Source organism: Artemia sp. Qi Xiang Cuo, chromosome 2, assembly GCF_049724085.1.
Source record: "Artemia sp. Qi Xiang Cuo chromosome 2, ASM4972408v1, whole genome shotgun sequence".
Taxonomy (NCBI): domain Eukaryota; kingdom Metazoa; phylum Arthropoda; class Branchiopoda; order Anostraca; family Artemiidae; genus Artemia; species Artemia sp. Qi Xiang Cuo.
This window is the reverse complement of record NC_142795.1, coordinates 85,328,515-85,350,788: the sequence shown is the minus strand read 5'-3', so window position 1 is coordinate 85,350,788 and position 22,274 is coordinate 85,328,515. Positions and strand designations below refer to the sequence as shown.

The following is a 22,274-nucleotide window of genomic DNA, read 5'->3' as shown; positions in this document are numbered from 1 at the left end:
ACTAGCAGCCACATTCCATAGTAGACAAATGTAGCTGATATATGTCTTGCAGCTCCTATGCACAGCCTAATACGCTGAGAAATAACAGAGATGGACAGAAAAACACTTTTGGAGGAAAAAAATGCTTCAGCCCTACTAGCGCGGAGGACTCGACCCCATTTAATAAAGGGTGCGAGCAAGGTCAACTTCGAAACGAATTCCGAGGAGACATAATTCATCAACTGTGTTGACGAACTTTAGTTTTAAGGATGATGTCAGATTGGAAGCATAGAAAAATTAAATAAGCAAATGCAGTAAAATAAACTTCTCCAGAAGCTTCTTTTTCTACCGAGTTCGACATTTTGCTCCAGGGCCCCATTATTTTGAATTCATGACCCGACCTTCTAAATTTGGATATTGGAATCAAACCGGATGAAACATTAAAATGCAACTACAGAAGCGTAGCTCTGAAGCTGGAACTAAAAAAATTGGATCACATCTACTGAAGTAAATAAAAGACAGAAGCAATACACAAAATAGTAGTACTATTCAATCGATCCCAAGAACAAAGGCTTGTTCAGTTGAACCTTATTCTGTCAAAAGTACCTCGACGAAACAGAAAATAACGTTTTATTTACATACTTTGTCCGAAGCAAGTCAACAGAGCAAGGTAAATCTAACACAAGTTTCTGCATGGAAATCAAATGGAAATATGCATGGAAATCATCTCTTGGTAGAATTTAACCCAACTTCTAAACACTTCAAACTAAGATGAATCGTTACTTTATATTCATTTTTGAAAATGAAGCAATTGTAAGTTCGTGTTTTGTTGTTCCCATTTAATCTAGTGAAAAACAATAGCATATCAAATATTTATGTTTGGACATATTTTTAAATTTCCAGCCGTGTTCATGCCTCTCAAATTGAGCAAGACATCTGTTTTCGCTGTGTGTTGCATCTGCAGCACGTACACCTTTTTAATAGGAAAATCAAATTGTTCAAGGGACAATAAAATAGTATGCTTGTTTGCAACAGAAATGAATTTGCTGCTTTTACTTAGACACAAAATCATCAACAGTAGAACTTTTTCATTGACAATCTTCTATACATGATGGACATATAGAAGCCACCATATTTTAACTTCTATAAACAGATTAGAATTAATAGTATAGAAATTATTTTCGAAAACTGTAACTGATGTACAGTTACAGTAGAACTGATATTTTCATACATCCAATAGAAGTATATTCATAAAAGAAAAGTTTAACTCAACTCAAGAATCAAACCTTATGTAAAATTGACTGATTTTATGCCATTACAGTGCCAAACAAGTAGCAATTAGGATAAAGAATTGGGACTCAAGGATATCGAGATATAAAATACACAGTACTTGTGATATGGCAACATTTGCACTAAGCTAAATTAAAAAAGGCTCCTCAACTATCTTACTGTTCTTAAAAAAGGCAAGACAGTACTTTATCTGGTACCATTAATCAACGCTATATCCAGATTTTGTGTTGCGGGGGGGGGGGGGGAGGTTAAAACTTTAGAAAACGCATGAAAAAAAATTTCGATGCATTTTTTACTTACTTTTTTACGAGTCGGGCAAGAATTGGGAGGAGGAAGGAAATTCGAACCCAGTACCCCTCCCCCTGGATACAACCATGCCAGTAACAGTTCAGTTGCGAAATACATTTCGTTTGAAGATACTTATAGGATATCCTTTATACTTCAAGGCACATAGGCTTAGTTAAGAGATCATAATTATTCTAAAAAGCTAAGATAACCCAGCATAAACCTGTAATCACTGTTTAAATAAATACTTATATAAATACATAATAAATACTTCAAAAACTACAAACAAAAAGGGAATATTTCTAGCCTCCTTAAAAGGACTGTGGATGAATAAACTGAGCTTGAAACACTTCAAATAAACGGATATTCTACATAATTATCACAAACAAGAAAAAACAATGCAATAAATTTAAATATTTTTTCAAATAAACATCAAGACTTTGAGTTGTTCCAAACTTAAATTAGAAAAACAAACAAAATAACTGTGATAAATAAATATTCAGCAAATACTAACATTTTCTAAGAATTATTTTTTTTATAAGTAAACTTATCATATTCAATCAAACAAAACGAGTAGTGGAAAGCAATGTTTAGAGAATGAAAATATAGGAATTTGACAATCAGGACCGAATATTGGCCAGGCGAATTGAGTTTTAACTATTTACAGACACGGTGTAAGAATACTTGACTGTTAGGATGAGATCCTTGGAAAACAAGCTATAAGCAGACTTTCCAAGTTTCCGATAGCCCAGAAAGCTGTTGGAGTAGGTGAATTAATTAATAATAAATTTATTTAGATGCCATGCTGAGTTTTGCAAATTAACTGTAAAAACATTAGAGGCTTATAGTCCAAAATAGGCCCATAAAATAGCATTGTTTATTACAATTATCAAAATAATCAAACCATGCATAATCAAATACATAGTTTCATAGCAATTTAGTCTACAAACATTTTTAATTTTCAATAATGGCTTTCTAAAGAATTATGTATTAATCTATACTAATACCAACACATAAGAGGGGGGGGGTCCATGATACAGGCCTGGCAGACTATCAAATATGGGCTAATGCCCAGATTTATGGGCTGATGCCCATAAATCTCTATCAATTCATATAAGAACCAAAATATAAGATCCAGCTGTACATGTCCACGATGGAACTTTAAATAGCATTTTGTTCTTCTAAGCCTACGAACTGTCTCTTTTTTAAATAGTGAACTATAGATAATTCGCGGGATTACGTGGCATGGAAACAGTGGATAAATGGATTCAAAAAGTGACTTTCAACGCGTTGTATTTATATTAACTCATTAAATTAGTATCTTTTCATTGTTGACAAATCCTGGTCTCGAGTTCCTCAAACCCAATTAAGCCACATGGAGCATAATACTGTTATTGCATATGAGCACAATTTTTAACTGTTAAAATTAACTTATAATTTTTAACTGTTTAACTTAGAGAGAAAGAAGAGCCGTGGACTTTTACCGTCCACCATAGGTACCGGTAAATCCTGTGCTTCAACTGAAAAATAGACCTAAACTTAGAGAGAAAGAAGAGCCGTGGACTTTTACCGTCCACCATAGGTACCGGTAAATCCTGTGCTTCAACTGAAAAATAGACCTAAACTTAGAGAGAAAGAAGAGCCGTGGACTTTTACCGTCCACCATAGGTACCGGTAAATCCTGTGCTTCAACTGAAAAATAGACCTAAATAAGAAATGATCAACACAATTTCCAAAGACGACAATTTGAATTACATTACTTTAGAATGCATTAATGAGATTTTTTTTCAAATTACATATTATCATTAATCCCCTATTTCATGAGACAAAAAGTACAAAGGTAGCCATAAACTAAAATATTCGGTTGTCATTATAGTTAACAATAGACAAAATAAAAAAAGAAAGAAAACATTGCTTCCCCTTACTCTTGAATTTAGAAAAGAAAGACTAACCTGAAGAATTTAAGCTTGTGTTTGGCATTCCCTCTGTCCTTTCCATTGGCAGATTTCCAGTGAGCTTTAGAAAAATCATAATTAGACATGTGAATGTGGACAAATTCTTTATAGAATCAGGATAGACGAAGTCTAAACACACATACATACATCTCTCAGTAATATCAATATTGCTATTATCAATTTTGATATCATTTATTGAATAACAAAATATCACAAACCACATCACCTCCAAACCCCAGGATATGATATAGAGGAAGGAGGGGCAAATAATTCCACAAAAGTGAAAAATATAATTTTCCTTTCTTTGCAATTTAATTGGTTATTACGGTCTTATTAGATACAATCATTCACTCTTACATAGAAGGGAGGAAGGGTATCTCATAGATTGTGCGAAACCAAGCCAAATTTTTTCGCCCCTTTGATCCTCTATTTGTGTGAAAAAAGAAACGATCAAAATGGAGTTTTTAAGGCCAAACGAGAATACTGAACAAACAAACAAAGCGAATATTTCGAGAGGACAACCGCCTCTTTTCTTCATTTTCCTTCATTTCTTTTCGTGCTGAAGAAGAGAGGCGGTTGTCCTCTTGAAATATTCGTTTTGTTTGTTTATTCAGTATTCTAGTCTGGCCTTGAAAACCCCATTTTTGATCGTTTCCTTTTTTACATTATGGCAGGCCAATGTGGTTTAAGAAATTATCTTCCTCATTTTGTATGCACAAAATAGGGCTTCGTATTAGAATCAAGTAAAAACATAAATAAGAAACCTGAGAAATTACTCAATGATATATAAAACTACTAACAACTCACTGCAGCACCAAGCCACTTGAGGCCAACACAGCTACGCACGCTTCTCCTCCATCTCAATCTATTCAATGCCTCCCTCTTTACACCCTCCCAGGAAGTTCTTACTTCCTTTACATATTTCTTTATGACATCCTCCTACCCCAACCGCGGACGACTTACTTTCTGTTTAGCCCTAGACGGTTGGCCGAAAAGACATTTAAAAGAAGGGACATAACGACTTATTCCACTAAATGAGACAAAATTGTATCCACTGGAATAGCTAGATGGACAAAATGAAAAACTAACAACTGAAAAAAATACTTTAGTAATTATTTTCGGTACTGGTGCATTATATGGGCACTTCTAAAAAGTCAAGTTTGGTTAATACTAATGAAATAAAATAGGATGAATTTATATATTCATCCTATTTTATAATATAAAATAGAATATATATATATATATATATATATATATATATATATATATATATATATACATGTATATATATAGAATATATATCTATCTATATAATAGTTTATAAGCAAATTTGGGCTATATATTTGCACATTAGGGGGAGGGAGGGGGGGGGAATAGCATATATTAAATACGTAACATAACCTAACCTAGGTAACTTCCCCCCCCCCAAAAAAAAAACAGTTTAAATATCGTAAACGCAATGAATACCACGCTTTGCATTGCATTTCTCTCTAACGGTTAACCCGTCTGGCGGGTTTTTCGTGACTGGTTTCCTTGCACAATATATAAAAGCGACCATATAACGCACCAATACCTTATTTTCTTCATTTTTCCTTAGGAAGTTATAAAGCTGGGCAAAAACAATTTCACTTATAAACTTATGGTATTATTAACTCCTTGTAGAGCAAGCTTGATCCCATCCCCTCATGAAAATTACTCTAAGGGATTGCGTATACACAAGATGCAGCTTCTTCTTAAAGTGAACTAAAACCACAAATAAGAAATCTGAAAAACTTGACACATATATTTGCAAACGACTGATAGCTTTTGAAATAGAGACTTAAAAGAGGAGTTATAATGAATCATTTCAGTAAATGAGACAGAATTGTATGAACAGGAACAGCTAGACAAACATGACAAAAAAACAACATAAAACTGAAAAATTACTTTGGCAAATTTTTCTTTCACGTTTCCGTTGGATGTTCTAAGATTAGGCAACAAAAATTAACAGATGATTTGCACTTATACAAAGACATGTAATGGCATTATTGACTCCTTACAGAGAGAGTAAAAAGATATATGCCCCAATCTGTTAACTAAAAGAAGAAAGACTTGTTAAAAAGGAGAATCCACAACCAATCAAGCCCCCCCCCAGCATTCGTAATTAAGCACCACCTCAACGTTTGACGTAAAAAGTATTGTTTGTATACTATTTTGAAATAAACATTCTCTATTTAAAATGGACCACTCTCCACCCCAACTTTTGACCCTTTTTTTAGAACAAGGATGTCAAACTAAAAATTCTCGCTCTTAAGATTCTTATATATATAGTCTGCTTCTGAATGCGAAACTAAAATATTTGCGAAACTATAATAAAAATATAATAAAACTAAACTAAACTATAAAAAAACTAAAAAAAACTATAATAAAAACTAAACTAAAAATATTTGCGAAACTAAAATAAATGCGAAACTAAAAATTCTCGCTGTTAAGATTCTTAATATATAGTCTGCTTCTGAATGCAAAACTAAAATATTTGACATCTGAAAAATATATAAAATATATCTGAAATATAAAAAATATGAAATATGAAATATAAAAATATATCTGAAAAATATTTGACATCTGATGCAGAAGAAAGCATTTGAAACTCACTATTATATTTCAAATGCAGCTGCACCTAAGTAATTTATATTTTACTTTCCTAAAAAGTAACAAAAATTATTTTTAACAAAAAAGATGAAAAAACCAGCTAATATTGAGAAGAAGTCATGCATTTAACAAAAATGAGCTTATTTGTAATCCCAGATGTTAAATGAAAAGCCCTCATTTGTGGTTTCTGGTTTAAATAAAGGAACATACATTTTTTATTTAACACAAACAGGTAGACCTATCAATGACTCCTTTTCTTGCAACTAACCAAAGGGCAATCATAACCAAAAGGGGAAAGACCAGTTTCAAAATAAAAATTTAAAATTAATAATGTGCTTCAAAAAAGGATATATATATATGTACTTACATTCTCACTGCCATAATCAAAATCTTCTCCATCATCTTCAAACTGACTTGAACTATCGTTTCCTCCTTCATGAATAGCCATGGCAAATTCATCTTTGACTTGCTGCAAAATAATGCAAATAAAAATCAATGTTACATCATATGACCAATGTATAGGAAGGGCAAGATTTGACCTTCCATCCAGATTGGAGTTTTTTTATGGAACTGACTCAGGAAATTGTCCGCGGCATAGGAAATCGGGAGGGGGGGGGGGTCAGAATCTAGATACCTTAATTGGATCCACCCACAAGTACATAAACACACTCTGATGGCTACAGTTTTCATCACAATACATATAACATGGCTGTTTTTTGTTTTTTTTTCATTTAAATACTAGGGATGGATATAGTCATCATGGAGAAGTACCTAATGTGGGGCCAGACGGAAAGCAGGTCGTCCTCGAATTGGTTAGGAGGAGGTCGTAAAGAAGGATTTGAGGGAATCTGGAACTTCTTGGGAGGGTGTAAAAAGGGAGGCTTTAAAATAGAATTGTAATTTCTGTTCGTTTTAGGTTTCATTTATTTATTTATGCTGATTTGTGGTAGTTTTACGCTTGGTAGATAATTTGATTCTATCATTACCCATTTTTGGGTGAACCCAAAACGAATAAATTCTTTACTTTTCCCTCGAAAAACTTATGTTGTGGAAAGTTTCTTTTAATTAATTTCTGTTCGTTTCATATTGACATAGTCTTTTTCAGGAAAAAAGAAATGAAGGCTGATTGCCCTCCAATATCTTTTGACTCTTAAAAAGGGCGCTAGAATTTTTAATTTTTAATCAAATTAGCTCCTTTAAAATATCAATGATGTTACAAGTTATGATAGAGCAGCGCTGCCTATGATGTTGTTTATATGCTCTTTTAACACCTGCATGCATGGAGTTTTTTCGTTTACTTGTAACTCCCCCTAAACGTTCCCTAGAAGTTTCAACTTATTGCCCTTAGTGTCATTAGTTACAGTTACCATAGAAGTAGTATTAAAAGCATACACATAGTGTCTTCTGGCTAGTTCAAAATCCACTACAACTTACCCTGAAAGGTCAAAATTAATAATGCAATCCGTTTTTTTATTACAGGCTTCACGGCTCCATCATAGATGATGATTTGCCGCTTGTCCTGGTAATTACCGCATTCTCCAACACTGAGGTATTTGTTATACCTTATCTTGAACGCATCAATGGAAGGATTTTCCGGGATTACCTCTGCCGGCAATCTATTCCATGTGGCAACCGATCGCCGGGCGAAACTCGGTTTCGTATATTCTTGGCGTAGAGTACCCTGCTCAAGGTAGTCCTGAAGAGCTGTACTTCGGTGAGTTGATCGCAAGAGCTTTGCTCTATCAGGAACGAGCTTCGATAGCTCTCGGATGGAGGGTTATACAAGTACTTATAGAAAACCGACATACACGTCACATCGAGAAGTTCCTGGATCAGCTGTGGGGTTTTAGCTTTCGTGTTGCCAGAGGTTGCTGGACACACTGCTCTATTTTGAATATGTTGGAGTGGAGCGATGTGGCTTTTTGGTGCACCAGCGAAGAGAGGACATGCATATTCCATGACAGGTCTGATGCACGATGTGAAAAGTAAAAGCCGTTATTGTGATATTGCTTTGTCACCCTTTTGACAATCTTCACTATCATAGTTCGTTTTTATTTTGTTCAACATCTGCTTAATTATTCCTTAATACCCTTAGCTTGTGTAGTAGCAATAGTCATAGTAGCATTAGTAGCAGTATGCACAGATCACTCTTTTTTTCAGCATCCCCTTCAACACACGATGTTCAAACTTAATACACAAATCAATTCTTAAAACACGCTCTTTTGACAACCTAAATTCACTTAGTGTCTTTTGTTAATTCAGATTTGCCATCAATATTCTCTCAAATTTTACCTTCATAGACTTAGCCTTAATAGTGCTAAGTGCTATCATAGTAGCTGCGGTAGTAATAGGAGAAGTAGTTGGAGTTTTAGCGTTGCATTACTAGTAGTAGTAATAGCGGTAGCAGCAGTATTAATAACGGTAGTAGCATGTACATTTTGCCTTTTGGTCAGTTGAACATCCCTTTCATGATGCCCTGGAGGTTTCACCTAGACACGGTAAGCGGCTCCAAAAATATTGCTTATGTGCGCTTTTGACCGCCTTTTGATACCTATTTCATCTTAATACTCTAAGCCTTACAAGTTGTTGCAGTTGAAGTAACAGTTGGAGTAGTTTAGTAGCAGTTGGAGTAGTTCAGTAGCAGTAGTGTTAGTAAAAGCAGCAATGGTAGTAGGGTTAGTAGTGACATGCATCCATTACCTTTTTGTCAATTGATCTTGCTCTTTAAGTATTTTCTGGAAGTTCCAACTTAATACTCAAATCCATTCAAGAGATACATAGTGTTTCAGTTTAGTTCAAATCCCCCCTCAATATTCTGTCAAATTTTCACCTTCATACACTTAGCCTTAAATGTACTAGTATCATAAAAGCAGTGGTAGTAGTAGGAATAGTAGTAACAGTAATAGTGTATTTTTATCAGTAGTAGTAACAACAGTAGCAACAGTATTAATATCAATAGTAGTCATTAGCGTAAAGAGCGAGGCGTTGAGGAGGGGACAGCCCCATTCAAATACGGAATAATTTCTGTTCGTTTTGAGTTTTAATATTGCTCCTTACTTTCAGGTAAAAAAAACTTGTTTTTTTATTTAATTTCTGAACGTTTTTGAATTAATGCAGCTTTGATTTTTGGCGCACCGTACATGAATAATTAGAATGAAATTTGCATACCAATTTTACTTGTTTTGGCTAAATCGCTTTCTCGAAATTTTGTTATGGCGTAATTGTGAATTAGCATAAGTGGCGAATTTCTATACTCCTATGTTTTTATTATGTGTATTAGGGAGTTTACCTATAGCCAATACATTGCCCTTGGCGCAAAACTTCGAATTTATTTCCACTCCCACAACCCTGAATCACCAAGGTCGGTTAATTAGAATAGATAGCTCTTTTGAAAGTACTAAAAAAAAAAATTTAGCGAAAAGGGGGAGGTATTGACTAGGGGGCGAACCCCCTTGTACACGTAATAATTTCTGTTTGTTTTAAGTTTTATTGTTGCTCCTTACTTTCAGTTGAAAAAACTTGTTTTATTTATTTAGTTTCTGATCGTTTTTTAAATAATGCTGAGAAATCCGGCGCCCCCTTCATAGTAATGTCCCTTCCCCCAAGGAATCATTCTCCCCCGTAACCCCCTCCTCCGACCCCCCACCAGAAATAACCCACCTGAAACGTCTGTTTACGTCCCATTAACCAATACTATATGTAAACAATGGGCAAAGTTCATAACTTGCAGCCATTCCCCTGGGAACTGTGGGGGATTAAGTCATCCTCAAAGACATATTTATTAAATTTTTGACTATGCTGAACAAAATGGCTATCTCAAAATTTTTATTGGGTGACTTCGGGAAAAAACGAGCGTGGGAAGGGGCCAAGTTGCCCTCCATTTTTTGGTCACTTAAAAAGGGCACTAGAACTTTTAATTTCCGTTCAGATGAGCCCTCTCACGATATTCTAGGACTACTGGATCGATACGATCACCCCTAGGAAAAAACAAAACAAAAAACAAAACAAATAAACACGCATCCGTGATCTTTCTTTCGACAAAAAATACAAAATTCCACATTTTTGCAGATAGCAGCCTAAAACTTCTCTAGTAGGGTTCTACTGATACGCGGAATCTGATGGTGTGATTTTCATTAAAGTTCTATGACTTTTAGGGGTTGTTTCCCCCTTTTTCTGAAAATAAGGCAAATTTTCTCAGGCGCGTAACTTTTGATGGGCAAGCCTAAACTTGAAACATATATTTGAAATCAGCATGAAAATCTGATTCTATTGATGTATCTATTGGTATCAAAATTCCCGTTTTTAGAGTTTTGGTTACTACTCAGCTGGGTCACTCCTTACTTACAGTTCGTTACCACGAACTGTTTGACAAGTTTAAAACAAAGTTTCAGTTAATTTGTGTGGTCTCTTGTTAGATTTTATTGATGATGCACACCACGTACAAGTATTTAATTAAATGTAGATTTATCAATGGAATCTGTCCGCATTGCCACAAAAGCCAACTTGGAGGTGAAACTCTTCATTTAACAAGGAGGAGGAATTTAAAATTCTAACTTCTTCAGGCTGTCAAAATGATATTTCAGAATTGTGCTGTTACAATGGGACTGAAAAATTGTCGAAAATTCGTTTTCGAGTTTGCTATGGCACAAAGTCGAAGAAATTGATATAATTACTTTTTTGGCTGTCATAAAATTTGAGTTTGCTTTTTTTGCGAAGCGGAGTGATTTTTACAACATTGTTGTTTTTAAGGGATTTGTATAATAGAAACTAAACGTATGAAAAGTGAAAACATATTATTGATTTATTTTTTGGATTTTGGTGAGTGAATGGTGGCCACTCTACTGCCTCTTTTCACCTAATTAAAGCTCTGCAGTATATTACACATCCCCTCCTCAGTTCATCCTAAAACATTAAAGGCCAAACTCTTCAGGAGTATCTGAATTTTAATACAGGTTCGTGGAAGTATACACTTGAAACTAAGCATATGAGTCGAAATACTCCTTCAAACGTAAGAGTAATCATTAAAAAAAAAAAAAATAGATTTTAGAAAAATTGTTTATAAAGGAAGGTAAATAATTATTTTTTTTTTCTTCTAACCGGTATAGATGGGTCTCTGAATTCTCAGTTTGAATCAGTGGAATGCTATCGTTTTTTTTTCAAACATTTACCAATGAAATGTTGAAAAAAAGGTGGAAATTCGCACCACTTGATTTAACCACGGAACGGAATACAACTACAATATTACTTCAGAATTCCTCACCTTCTCAATACCAACCAGTCACAAAATATAGCAATGTTTTTGCATAGAGGTTGCATATATTTGTCCATAAAGTTGTATAAACTGCTATATATACCCCTGAGGATTTTTATACTTATTCTAATATATGCCATCCAATAATATTTCCAGGATTAGTTTTTATAAATCAAAATTTTACAGGACAATTCTCTTACGTAATGCTAAATTTGAGCCAATGTTTCAAATTTTATTTTTTTGCTCCACAGGCATATCAAGATTTAAACGTTTAAATTAAATATCTGAAAATCTCAAGATTAAAAAAAAATAATAGTAAGATATCTACCATAGCTTGAAACCCTGAGAATTTAGATCACCAATTATACCTATCAAATACAAAAATAATAAACACATAATTTTTTAATTTTTTAATGAGTATTGACTCATATACTTAGTTTGAAGCACATACCTAAATGCATCTTTATTAGTTCGTAGTTTTCTGACGATTTTAGTCTTTATTCGAATATTTTAAGATGAAAAGAAGAGGAAATACAAACAAATAATTCTAAACTGACAGGGTTCTAGACTGACGGGATTAGCTATGATAAACGTCCACCGAAATATTGAGGTAGACATCGACCATTAGATATGGCAGGAGTAGAAATAAAGAAATAAGGCTTTTTCCTGTAAAATTGTGAATTCTGTAATTTAAACATAATATATCGAACTTTAAAAAATGGAAAGATATGCTACGCTGTTACGAAAAGTGAAATTTTGATTAGTAAATTTTGAGATTTCGCCAAAGTTGACACTGTTTATTAAAACACTATTTTTTTTAAAGAACTAGTTATTAATTAATGCTTTATTGTCTATACTTAAAACCTTTCTTTTAAATGTTTTCTATGAATTTCGATCTCTTTGTTCTATTTTTCTTGTTACACCTCAAAAAGAACTAGTATTTAATGTTTAATACATCTTTCACAAACATTAATTAAAAAAACTTTTTTGACAAAATTAGTTTTTCAAAGAAAAGAAAAAGAACTCCATTCAACCAAAAATGAAATCAAATAATCTACCAAGCGTGAAACTACCACAAATCAGCATCGAAAAATAAATGAAACCCAAAACGAACAGAAACTACAATAAATAACCGAGTCAAACTCAAAACGAGCAGAAATTAACATAAGTTGGGCTCAAGACCCCTATGCCTTCCCAAGGCCAGAAGATAATGTGCACTTTACTAAAAAAAAATATAAATGTTTTTACTTTTATAACTTTAATAAATCAAATATTATTATTATTTTGATTACTAAATATCAGTATATGTATATTAAACTGACAATGCACATTGTCAGTTTAACATGCTCATTTTTTGTTGAATGAAGTTCTTTATTTTTCTTTGAAAAACTTATTTTGTGGAAAAGTTTTTTTTAATTAATTTGTTCGTTTTATATTGATATTAAATAAAAAAAACAAGTTTTTTTTAACTGAAAGTAAGGAGCGACATTAAAACTTAAAACGAACAGAAATTATTCCGTATATGAAAGGGGCTCCTCCCCCCCCTCCTCAACGCGTCGCTCTTTACGCTAAATTTTTTTCATTGTTTTAAAAAATTGAGTTTTGAGAAAGAGTCAAACTTTAGCGTAAAGAGCGAAGCGTTGAGGAGGGGACAGCCCCTTTCATATACGGAATAATTTCTGTTCATTTTAAGTTTTAATGTCGCTCCTTACTTTCGGTTAAAAAAACTTGTTTCTTATTTAATTTCTGAACGTTTTTGAATTAATGCAGCTTTGATTTTGGCTCACCGCACATGAATAATTATAATGAAATTTGCATATTAATTTTATTGTTTTGGCTAAATGGCTTTCGCGAAATTTTGTTCTGACGTAAATTATGAATTAACTTCCGTAACGAACTTCTATATTTGTATGCTTTTAATACGTATAATAGGGAGTTTACCCCTAGTCAATACCTTGCTCTTTGCGCTAAAGTCCGAATTTTGTTCGAATCACAAACCCCTGAATCACAAAGGCCAGTTAATTAGAGTAGATAGATCTTTTGAAAGTACTAAAAAAAACTTTAGTGCAAAGGGCGAGGTATTGACTAGAGGGCAAACCTCTTCATATACGTAATAATTTATGTTTGTTTTAAGTTTTAATGTTGCTTCTTACTTTCAGTTGAAAAAACTTGTTTTTTTTATTTAATTTCTGATCTTTTTTTTAAATAGTGCTGGGAAATCCGGCACCCTCTTCATAAAAATATCCCTTCCCCCACGGAAAGATCCTCCCCCGACCCCCCCTCCCACCAGAAGAAAAATTCCTCCTGAAACGTCTGTATACTTCCCATTTACCAATACTTTATGTAAATAATGGTCAAAGTTCATAGCTTACAGCCCTCCCCGACAGAGCTTTGGGGGATTAAGTCATGTTTAAAGACGTATTTATTAGATTTTAGACAATGCTGAACCAAATTGTTCTCTTAAAATTTTGATTGGGTGACTTCGGGAAAAAAATGAGCGTGGGAGGAGGCCAGATTGCCCTTCAATTTTTTTGGTCACTTAAAAAGGGCACTAGAAATTTTAATTTCCGTTCAGAAGAGCCCTCTCACGATATTCTAGGACTACTGGGTCGATACGATCACCCCTGGAAAAAAACAAAAAACAAATGAAACCGCATCCCTGACCTTTCTTATACTAAAACATACACAACTCCACATTTTTGCAGATAGGAGCTTGATACCTCTATAGTAGTGTTCTCTAATACGCTGAATCTGATGATGTGATTTTCATTAAAGTTCTATGACTTCTAGGGGATGTTTTCCTCTTTTTTCAAAAATAATACAAATTTTATCATATACATGACCTTTTATGGGCATGACTGAACATAGTGGAACTTATATATTTAAAATGAAAATAAAAATCCAATTCTTTTAATGCATCTATTGGTATCAAAATTACGGTTTTTATAGTTTTGCTTATTATTGCACCGGGTCGCTCCTTACTTACAGTTCGTTACCACGAACTGTTTGATAGTCTTTTCAGGGAAAAAGAAAAGAATACTTTAAATCTTTTCGTTTTTTTTAAGACTTTATAGTTTGGTATGCTGGACAAAAATTTTCAGCAATTTTTAACAACATACACCCTTTTAAAAATCTGGACACAAATAGTAGTGTTTAATTTAGATTCATACCTCCTCTAGTTGACCTGAAATTAAAAACTTGATACCATTCGCAAAAAAATCTGTTTACTTTCTTTGATAGCTTTGACATACTTGCGCTATTTTGACTTGGTTAAATTTTAAGAGCAGAGGTAGCCCCGAAAGTTTGAACATAACACCCCCAGTCGTTCTTGGGATACTGCTGAGATACCTTATTGGGAATTAGCATTAACACAGTGCATTTTGATTTAATCTTAAGGCAACATTTAGTTTTTAAACATAATGGGCAAATGGGAGGGTGGGCGTGGGAGGGGGATTAGTTGTCCTCCAATCACTTTCGACTATTAAAAAAGGCATCAGTCCTTTCTATTTTCAATCGAATGAGCCCTTTCCGAAGTTCCTACGACAACTCCTTCGATACGAAGTGCCCTGGTCTAAACAACAACAACAACAAAATAATACATAATACCCACATTGATCTTCACTATAAAAATGTCAAGCCTTCCAATCACTTAAAGGTTTGATTAAAAAGGGTAATAGGCCTTTCGATTTCCAATCGAAAGACAACGCCTTCTATAAAAACCTGATTTGCCCCCAGGGCATAACTTACAACCCTTGCCCTGAGGGTTGTGGGAGTGTTCTCCTCAAAACATAATTTCTATCTGGAAATCAAATACGCTGAACAAAATAGCTATCTCAAAATTTTGATTGGATGTGTTTTGGGAAATAGTGTGCGTGGAAGGGGTATTATTTACCTTCCTATCACTTTCGACTATTAAAAAGGGCACAAACCACTCCAATTTTCAATCTAATGAGCCCCTTTCGATGTTTCTACGACAACTCCTTCAATACGAAGTGCACTGGCATGGAAAAATAAATAAATAATACATGGTGCCAACATCGTTCTTTACTTAGGCAGCGCGATTGCGCTACCTATGATACAAGTCGTATCTTAATCCCCATTTCCTAATCTTCATTACTATCATAATTACTAAATAATGCCACAAAGTTAGGTGACATGCTAAATGGTTTGACCTATACAAATAGTCACAAAAAATGCATGCCCCCAAAAGATGGTGGGCCCGAAAAATTAACTCACTTGCCATAGAGGTCAGAGTGCAAAGGTGAAAGATTATACAGAAAATATTAACAATCATTTTTCTTTATAGATGGTGAACAGCTTTTTATTTTTTATTTTTATTGTATCCATATTTTTATATGATTTTAATTTCAACATATTTATTAGAACTTTAATCCGTACCAAATTTTAGATTAAATTTAAAACCATTTCCACTACCTACCTACGACACATAATTGTCGAGGTTCCCTTTAAATTGCTGGTATTTCTTTGTTCACAAGTTTATCGAAGCAACCTATTATGCGCCCCCTGCTAAAGAAAATCCTGGATCCGCCCCTGGTAGTAGCAGGTATATTTTGCCTTTTGGTCAACTGAATATCCCACTCATGATACCACTGAAGTTTCCTCTTGATACAATAAGCCGCTCCAAAAATATTGCTCACACGCCCGTATCAGCAATCTGTATGCACATAATATGCTTCGATTTATTCAACTTTTCCCAATGTCCTCAGCTTTAGTAGTACCCACTACAGAAGCAGCAGTTTTACTGATAGTATTAGCAGAAGTAGCGTGCAAATATTGCCTTTTTGATCAATTGATCATCTCCCTTGTCATTTCCTGAAAGTTCAAAATTAATATACTCAGTCATTCCTAAGTTACGACCTTTTGACAATCCATATTCAAATAACATGCTTTGATTTAGTTCAACACTTCCCTCAACATTCCTTGAAAGATTTACTTCAATGCCCTTCGTATTTTGGGAAAGTAGTATGGGAGGGAAGGGGGCTCGTTGACCTCCATCCCTTTTAACTCTTTAATAGAACTAAAGCTTCCAATTTTCAAGCAAATGAGCCACCTCTAAAGTTCATACAATCATCCCTTCCATAAAAACCTTAAAAACCATAAAAACCATAAATACCCCTTCGGTATAACTAACAAGCCTTGTCACCAGGCTCTGGTGGTTTGTAACAACCACAAAAGCCTTGTTGTATGATCTTTGGACTATTTTGAGTAAAATGGCTATCTCAAAACTTCTATTGGATGCATTTCAGGAAAACACGACATGTGGGGGGTAGCTACCCTCTGATCACTACCCTCTGAGACTCTTAAAAAGGGCATTAAAACTTCAGATTAACAATCCAATGAGCCCCCTCCAAAGTATAAACGACCACCCGTTCTATAAAAACCTTATATGCCCCCAGGGCATAACTTACAACCCATGCCCTGAGGGCTGTGGGGTGGTTCTTATCCTCAAAGACATAATCTCCGGACCCTTCAACTACAGTGAATAAAATTGCTATCTCAAAATTTTGATTTGATGTTGTTTTCGGAAATGATGGGCGTGGGGGGGGGGGGCTGGTTGCTCTCAAATCCCTTTTGAATCTTAGAGGGCATCATAACTTTCAATTTCAAATCAAACGAGCCCATCTGAAGTTTATACAACCAGCCATACCATAAAAACCTTATATGCCCCCAGGGCATAACTTACAACGCTTGCCCTGAGGGCTGTGGGGGAGGTCGTCCTCAAAGACATAATTTCTGGACCTTTCAACAATGTTGAACAAAATAGCTACCTCAAAATATTGACTAGATGTGTTTGGGGAAATGATGCGTGTGGGAGGGGATTTGGTTGCCCTCCAATCAGTTTTAACAATTAAAATGGGCACTAGCCCTTTCAAGTTCCAATCGAATGAGCCCTTTCCGAAGTTTCTGTGACAGCTCCTTCTATACAAAGTGCCCTGGTCTAAAACAAACCAATAAACAAATAAAAACAGAAAATTACATTTTACCAACATTGTCCTTCACTTAGGCAGCGCTACTGCACTGCCTATGATAGCAATCACTGGTATATAGAATACAGGAGTTATACCTGCCCTGGAGCCGTTCTTTAAAAAATCAGGAAGGCCTTCCTCCTAGAAAGACAAAGATAACAACAAAACGAAAATAGAGTTTTTCCCTGGATTTTTAGTCTCTTTCTTGACGAAACCTTCTGGTAGATTTCTGACCGGGTGGCTAAAGGCTAGACCTCTGAACCTTGGGAATGATAAATTTTTGAAATGCAGAAGAAAAAGTTTTAATTGCAGACATCTCCTGAAATTAAATCCTGAAAAAGGTTTATGTCAGCTTTGGCTCTTACTCAGACTATCATTCTTGGCTTTTTCTCTAATTAGCCAAGGCTTAATGGTAACTTGATTTTAATTAATAAACAAACCTAAGCCTAATAATTTTGGAATTAAAATCAGGTTGCCAAGAGAAGCAACAATGAAAAATCATATTTGAGTCCCAGAAGAAAACAAATTCCATAAAAGCACTGATTCTTTGGTCATTAACAGGAAGGAGGAATTGCATTCACACCAGAATTTCTTAATTCAATTGTAATTGCTGATTTGACACCTCACAACTCAAAAATAAAGAATAACATAGTAAATATACTAATACGTAATTAGAGAATGAAGGCTTTCTCCTAAAAAACCTGTTGTCTAATAGAGTATCAAATCATCAAGACAATCCCACAAGGACTGGTCAGTATAAATATAACTGCAGTTGAATCTCAGCCAGCACCAGCAATCATCAAATCAGTTAAAATTGGTCTTCTAAAGCTGTGAACAATTAGATTAACACAAAAAAACATAAATAATATCTAAACACAGTAAACAAGGGAAAGTACATTTTTTGGGGCAAAAATATCTATGCTAAGCCTTCCTTAGTAGCAAACAAGAATTACAAAAAAGAAAAAGACAGTCCAAAATTCTAAAAAAAAAAAAAAAAAAAAAAAACAAGACAAAAACAAAAGACCATGATGTTTTTAAAATAATTTAATTCCTAATAGACAATGCATCCATGTACAAAGGTGTTTAGAAATACTTGGCCCTAAAAGACAGCAGATTATATGACCTACAAGATACAGCAGTATCTTCATCCAACAAATATGACAAAAAATAGCACTGGAAATAATTATCAAAAAAAGCCAAGTCTCATACTCTCATTCTAAAAACAGCAAGGTTAGAAACGCTTGAGTGCAGGAGAAAAATGCTGTGCCTCCGTATTGTTCCTTAGTGCAGCAACAAACCCCTGTACAGAACAATTTTTTCCAAAAAGACATTCCCCACCCAGATTCCATCCCCCATTGGCCACTTCCCAGCCTATTCCTAACTTGTATCTAGTTTGCTACTGTGCCCTCAGACATAAAAACACCTTTATCCCTACATTACAGTAAAAATAGAGAAAACGTTCTGCTAGTTTTCCTACCCTTACTATTTGGTACAAATGCTGCACATGTATTGTATTTGGCCACTAGTTTTTTGTTTTTTTTTTACTTTTTTAATGCCCCTTCTAAATTTATATTCTTTTTTTCTTGAGTTTTACTTCTTTTTATTTTCTTAACCTGTTATGACCAATCATAGACTAAATAATGAATGGATTTTCATTCCAACAATTTTACTTCTGGAATTTTTTTATCATTACTTCTTATGCTGTTTTGTTTGTCTTGCTTTTATTTATTGAACCCAAAATTCAAATTTGGCCCCTTGGGGCTTGTGATAGCAATTTTTTAAAATAAATACCTTATCTTATGACACAACATTGAAAGTTTTACTCACTTAAACCTATTCAATGATTTAGCATAATTAGCCAAGATGTAGAAGTTCAAACATGAAATTGATACCTCTGGCCCAGTTATTTTTTTTTTTTTTTTTTAGCTAATCCACAAGCTAGGATCACAAATCTTTATAGATAACAAATTTTTATACAAAATATGAGTACTCTGATCTCACATCTTACTTCCAAAGTATTTTTTCAGAAAATCCTTTATTCAATCTGCTCCAACCAGAGGTCTATGGACTGAAATGAGAACATTATCAAAGTTCTTTGTCATTGTCCTATTTAGGGAAGGGGAATTTAAATTTGAGCATTTTTGACAAAGGTCACTGAGTTCTGAGGTTTTGGTACTTCTTTTTTTTTTTAGCAAAAAAAATTATTTATATACATAATATATATATATATATATATATATATATATATATATATATATATATATATATATATATATATATAATGTAAGATCAGAGAAGCAAGATCTTAGCAGCAAAAACAGGGCTTATGTTTGTAACTATCAATAAACAAGAACAAACCTACAGGGGAATTAGTTTTTCTACAACGGGATATACAGAATAAAACTTCTTACTTGCACACAAGGCATTACATGGAAAGACCCCCCACCCCGCCCCCACATTGATCAAACAATTTTACAGAAAGTTTGAAAACACAGACATAGAAATATAGTCTACTTTTTGGCAGTTTTATCCTCCTACTAATTTGAAAATACAAAATTTATATTTTTAAGCAAAGTCAGGAGACAGGCACGGAGGAGGAAGGGGGGGGGGGGTCCTAGTGTCTAGATATTACGCAAGGATAACATTATCTATTTAGGTTCCCCTTAAGATTGCAAATACCATAAATTTCAATTAAACAAACACACTTACAAATGAGTTGCATGCAGCATCATCTGTTTCGTAAACAGAGGAACTAGTTTCAGCAGGATAGTTTACAGAGTTATCATTTGTGCCACTTGCTACAGGAGGTACTACATTTTGTGAAGAATCTTCAGGCTGGACACTATTTTCTGAGGTTGTATCAACTCTCTTTCTCTTCACAGGGGGTGGAGTCATTTGAGTCCGTTCAGAGGGATAACTAGGTCTCCATAGCTGGTTAGCTGTCTCATCAGGGTCAGCAAGACCTTTTACTTTAAGCATGTCAGCCACTTTTATTAATGAGTTTATTTGAGCTTGTGCAACAGTCACTTCACCTGTGTACATAAACTTCACCAAAGCTTGCATATCATGAAATTTCACATCCTTTAGGATAATAATAGGATGAGAGTGCGAGATCCCAAGAAGTAGTGTTTCAAAGTAAGAACTACATGCTGAAAGAACAAGTCTATGACATTTTATGCTTTGACTATCACAGGAAAGTGTAACATCTGTGAAGTGTTCACTGTTCAGCAGAGAAACAAAAGTTCCATGAAACACATCCAGGTAGTTGTTCCACTTTAAACAGAATTCCTTTTGCTCCATTTGAAGAAATAGTGGCTTATTAAAATCTAGAATAACAGCAACGCACTGAAATGGAATGAAAGACATAACTAAATATTTCGGGCATTATAAATGAAAAATTAAGAAAGCAGTCTGCAATTACAAATTAAAAAATTCAACCAAATGCATTTCTTTCCTGTTTCATAACTTTAATGTCTTGTTTAAGTTTATAAGTATGCTTATGTTGAAAGTTTTATGTTTTCAAATATTCAAAAACATACAATCATAGTTTACTACTACTAACAAAACACCAAGCAGCCTAAGGCCAACACAGCTACGCACGCTCCTCCTCAATCCTATCTATTCAAAGCCTCCCTCTTAACACCCTCCCATAAAGTTCAATATTTTTTACAGCATTCAACCACCCTAACTCCAGATGAGCTGCTTTCCATTTAGCTCTAGATGGTTGGCTAAAAAGGACAATCTTTGGAAATCTGTCATCCTTTATCTGCAGAATGTGCCCTAGGCATCTTAACCTTTCTCTCATTATAGTTCTAGAAAGCATAATTGAACCACACTTGTGATGCAGCCTACTGTTTGAAATAATACTAACAAGGTAAGGGAAGCTGTCACCTTGATCAATCTTTTTGTTACCCAATGTCACTTTTTCATTTTCACTTATTCCTAGCCTTAGCAACTTTGTCTCCTCAATATTAATTTTCGAGCCTAACTTACAGAACCCCTAAAAGTTTATTCATTTTGCTCACACTTTCATCTAGGATGCTTAAATCATCAGTATAATCCAAGTCCAGGAAACTTTCTTCTCCCATATTTTACTAGAATTTAAAACTCAATTTTAGCAACTTTACTTTTGTATGTAGTGCTGAATACTCCTAGAGTTAAGTATATAGGCTCACATCAAGTCTTTGTCTTATGGTGCCTAACCACATACCAGTGGTTACATAGCGAATATATTGTGGGTATCAACAGGGGAGGAGGGATTTGAAATGTATAATAAGCTTTATGAATTAAAAGTCAGAAAAATGTTTTAAAACAACATAAAAACCTGAAATTATGAATTTAAAAATGCATAAACAAAACCTTGTAAGGAATCAATACCGTCCTGTTAAACTCATGTGATAAATGCTGCTCAATAGCATGTTTTCTGTGAAAGGTATTTGAGGTTCAAAGCAGAGGACGATTTTTTATTTTAAATCTGCTAAATATTGTTCATATTGGCTCATCTCCTCTTTTTTGGGAAGGGTGGAGGGGGTAGCGCAAATTATATTGAACCACAAAAAGATGAGAATGGAATAAAGTAGGGTAGCATGCTACCAAAGATACATCCTGTTGGACATTGATTTTTTTTTCTGTGCTATCAGTTGTACATAGGCTCTTAAAGAATTCCTTTAGCAACTGCCTCAGAGTGTTACATAGTTCTGTCTATTGTTTCTCAGATTTTGTGTTTTTTTAATTTCTAGTAGGATCAAAATGACAACAAAGTGTAAAGGCAAGAAACTTTTTTATTGTAATGAGATTAGAGTTGACACTTAGAAAAAAAGGCATTAATGAGTTTTTTTTTAATCTATCAATCTGGGAACCACCTACCTGTCTATTTTATAGTCTAGAGGCCCGTTT

At 34.2% G+C, this 22,274-nt stretch overlaps 1 protein-coding gene across 4 annotated transcripts in view; it reads right to left on the bottom strand.

Annotated features, from left to right (window-relative positions):
• The window catches only part of LOC148955730 (uncharacterized), a 60,507-nt gene extending 39,788 nt beyond the window's left edge, over positions 1 to 20,719 (bottom strand). For all 4 annotated transcript variants that reach the window (XM_089103787.1, XM_089103781.1, XM_089103780.1 and 1 more), the window contains exons 1-3: positions 20,088 to 20,719; positions 6,508 to 6,609; positions 3,507 to 3,570 (exon numbers count right to left, since the gene is read on the bottom strand). In XM_089103787.1, coding sequence (XP_088959913.1) covers positions 3,507 to 3,570; positions 6,508 to 6,609; positions 20,088 to 20,678 — 757 coding nt within the window. In that variant the 5' untranslated portion in view covers positions 20,679 to 20,719. The remainder of the gene's footprint in view (positions 1 to 3,506; positions 3,571 to 6,507; positions 6,610 to 20,087) is intronic.
• Between the last annotated feature and the right edge of the window lie 1,555 nt (positions 20,720 to 22,274).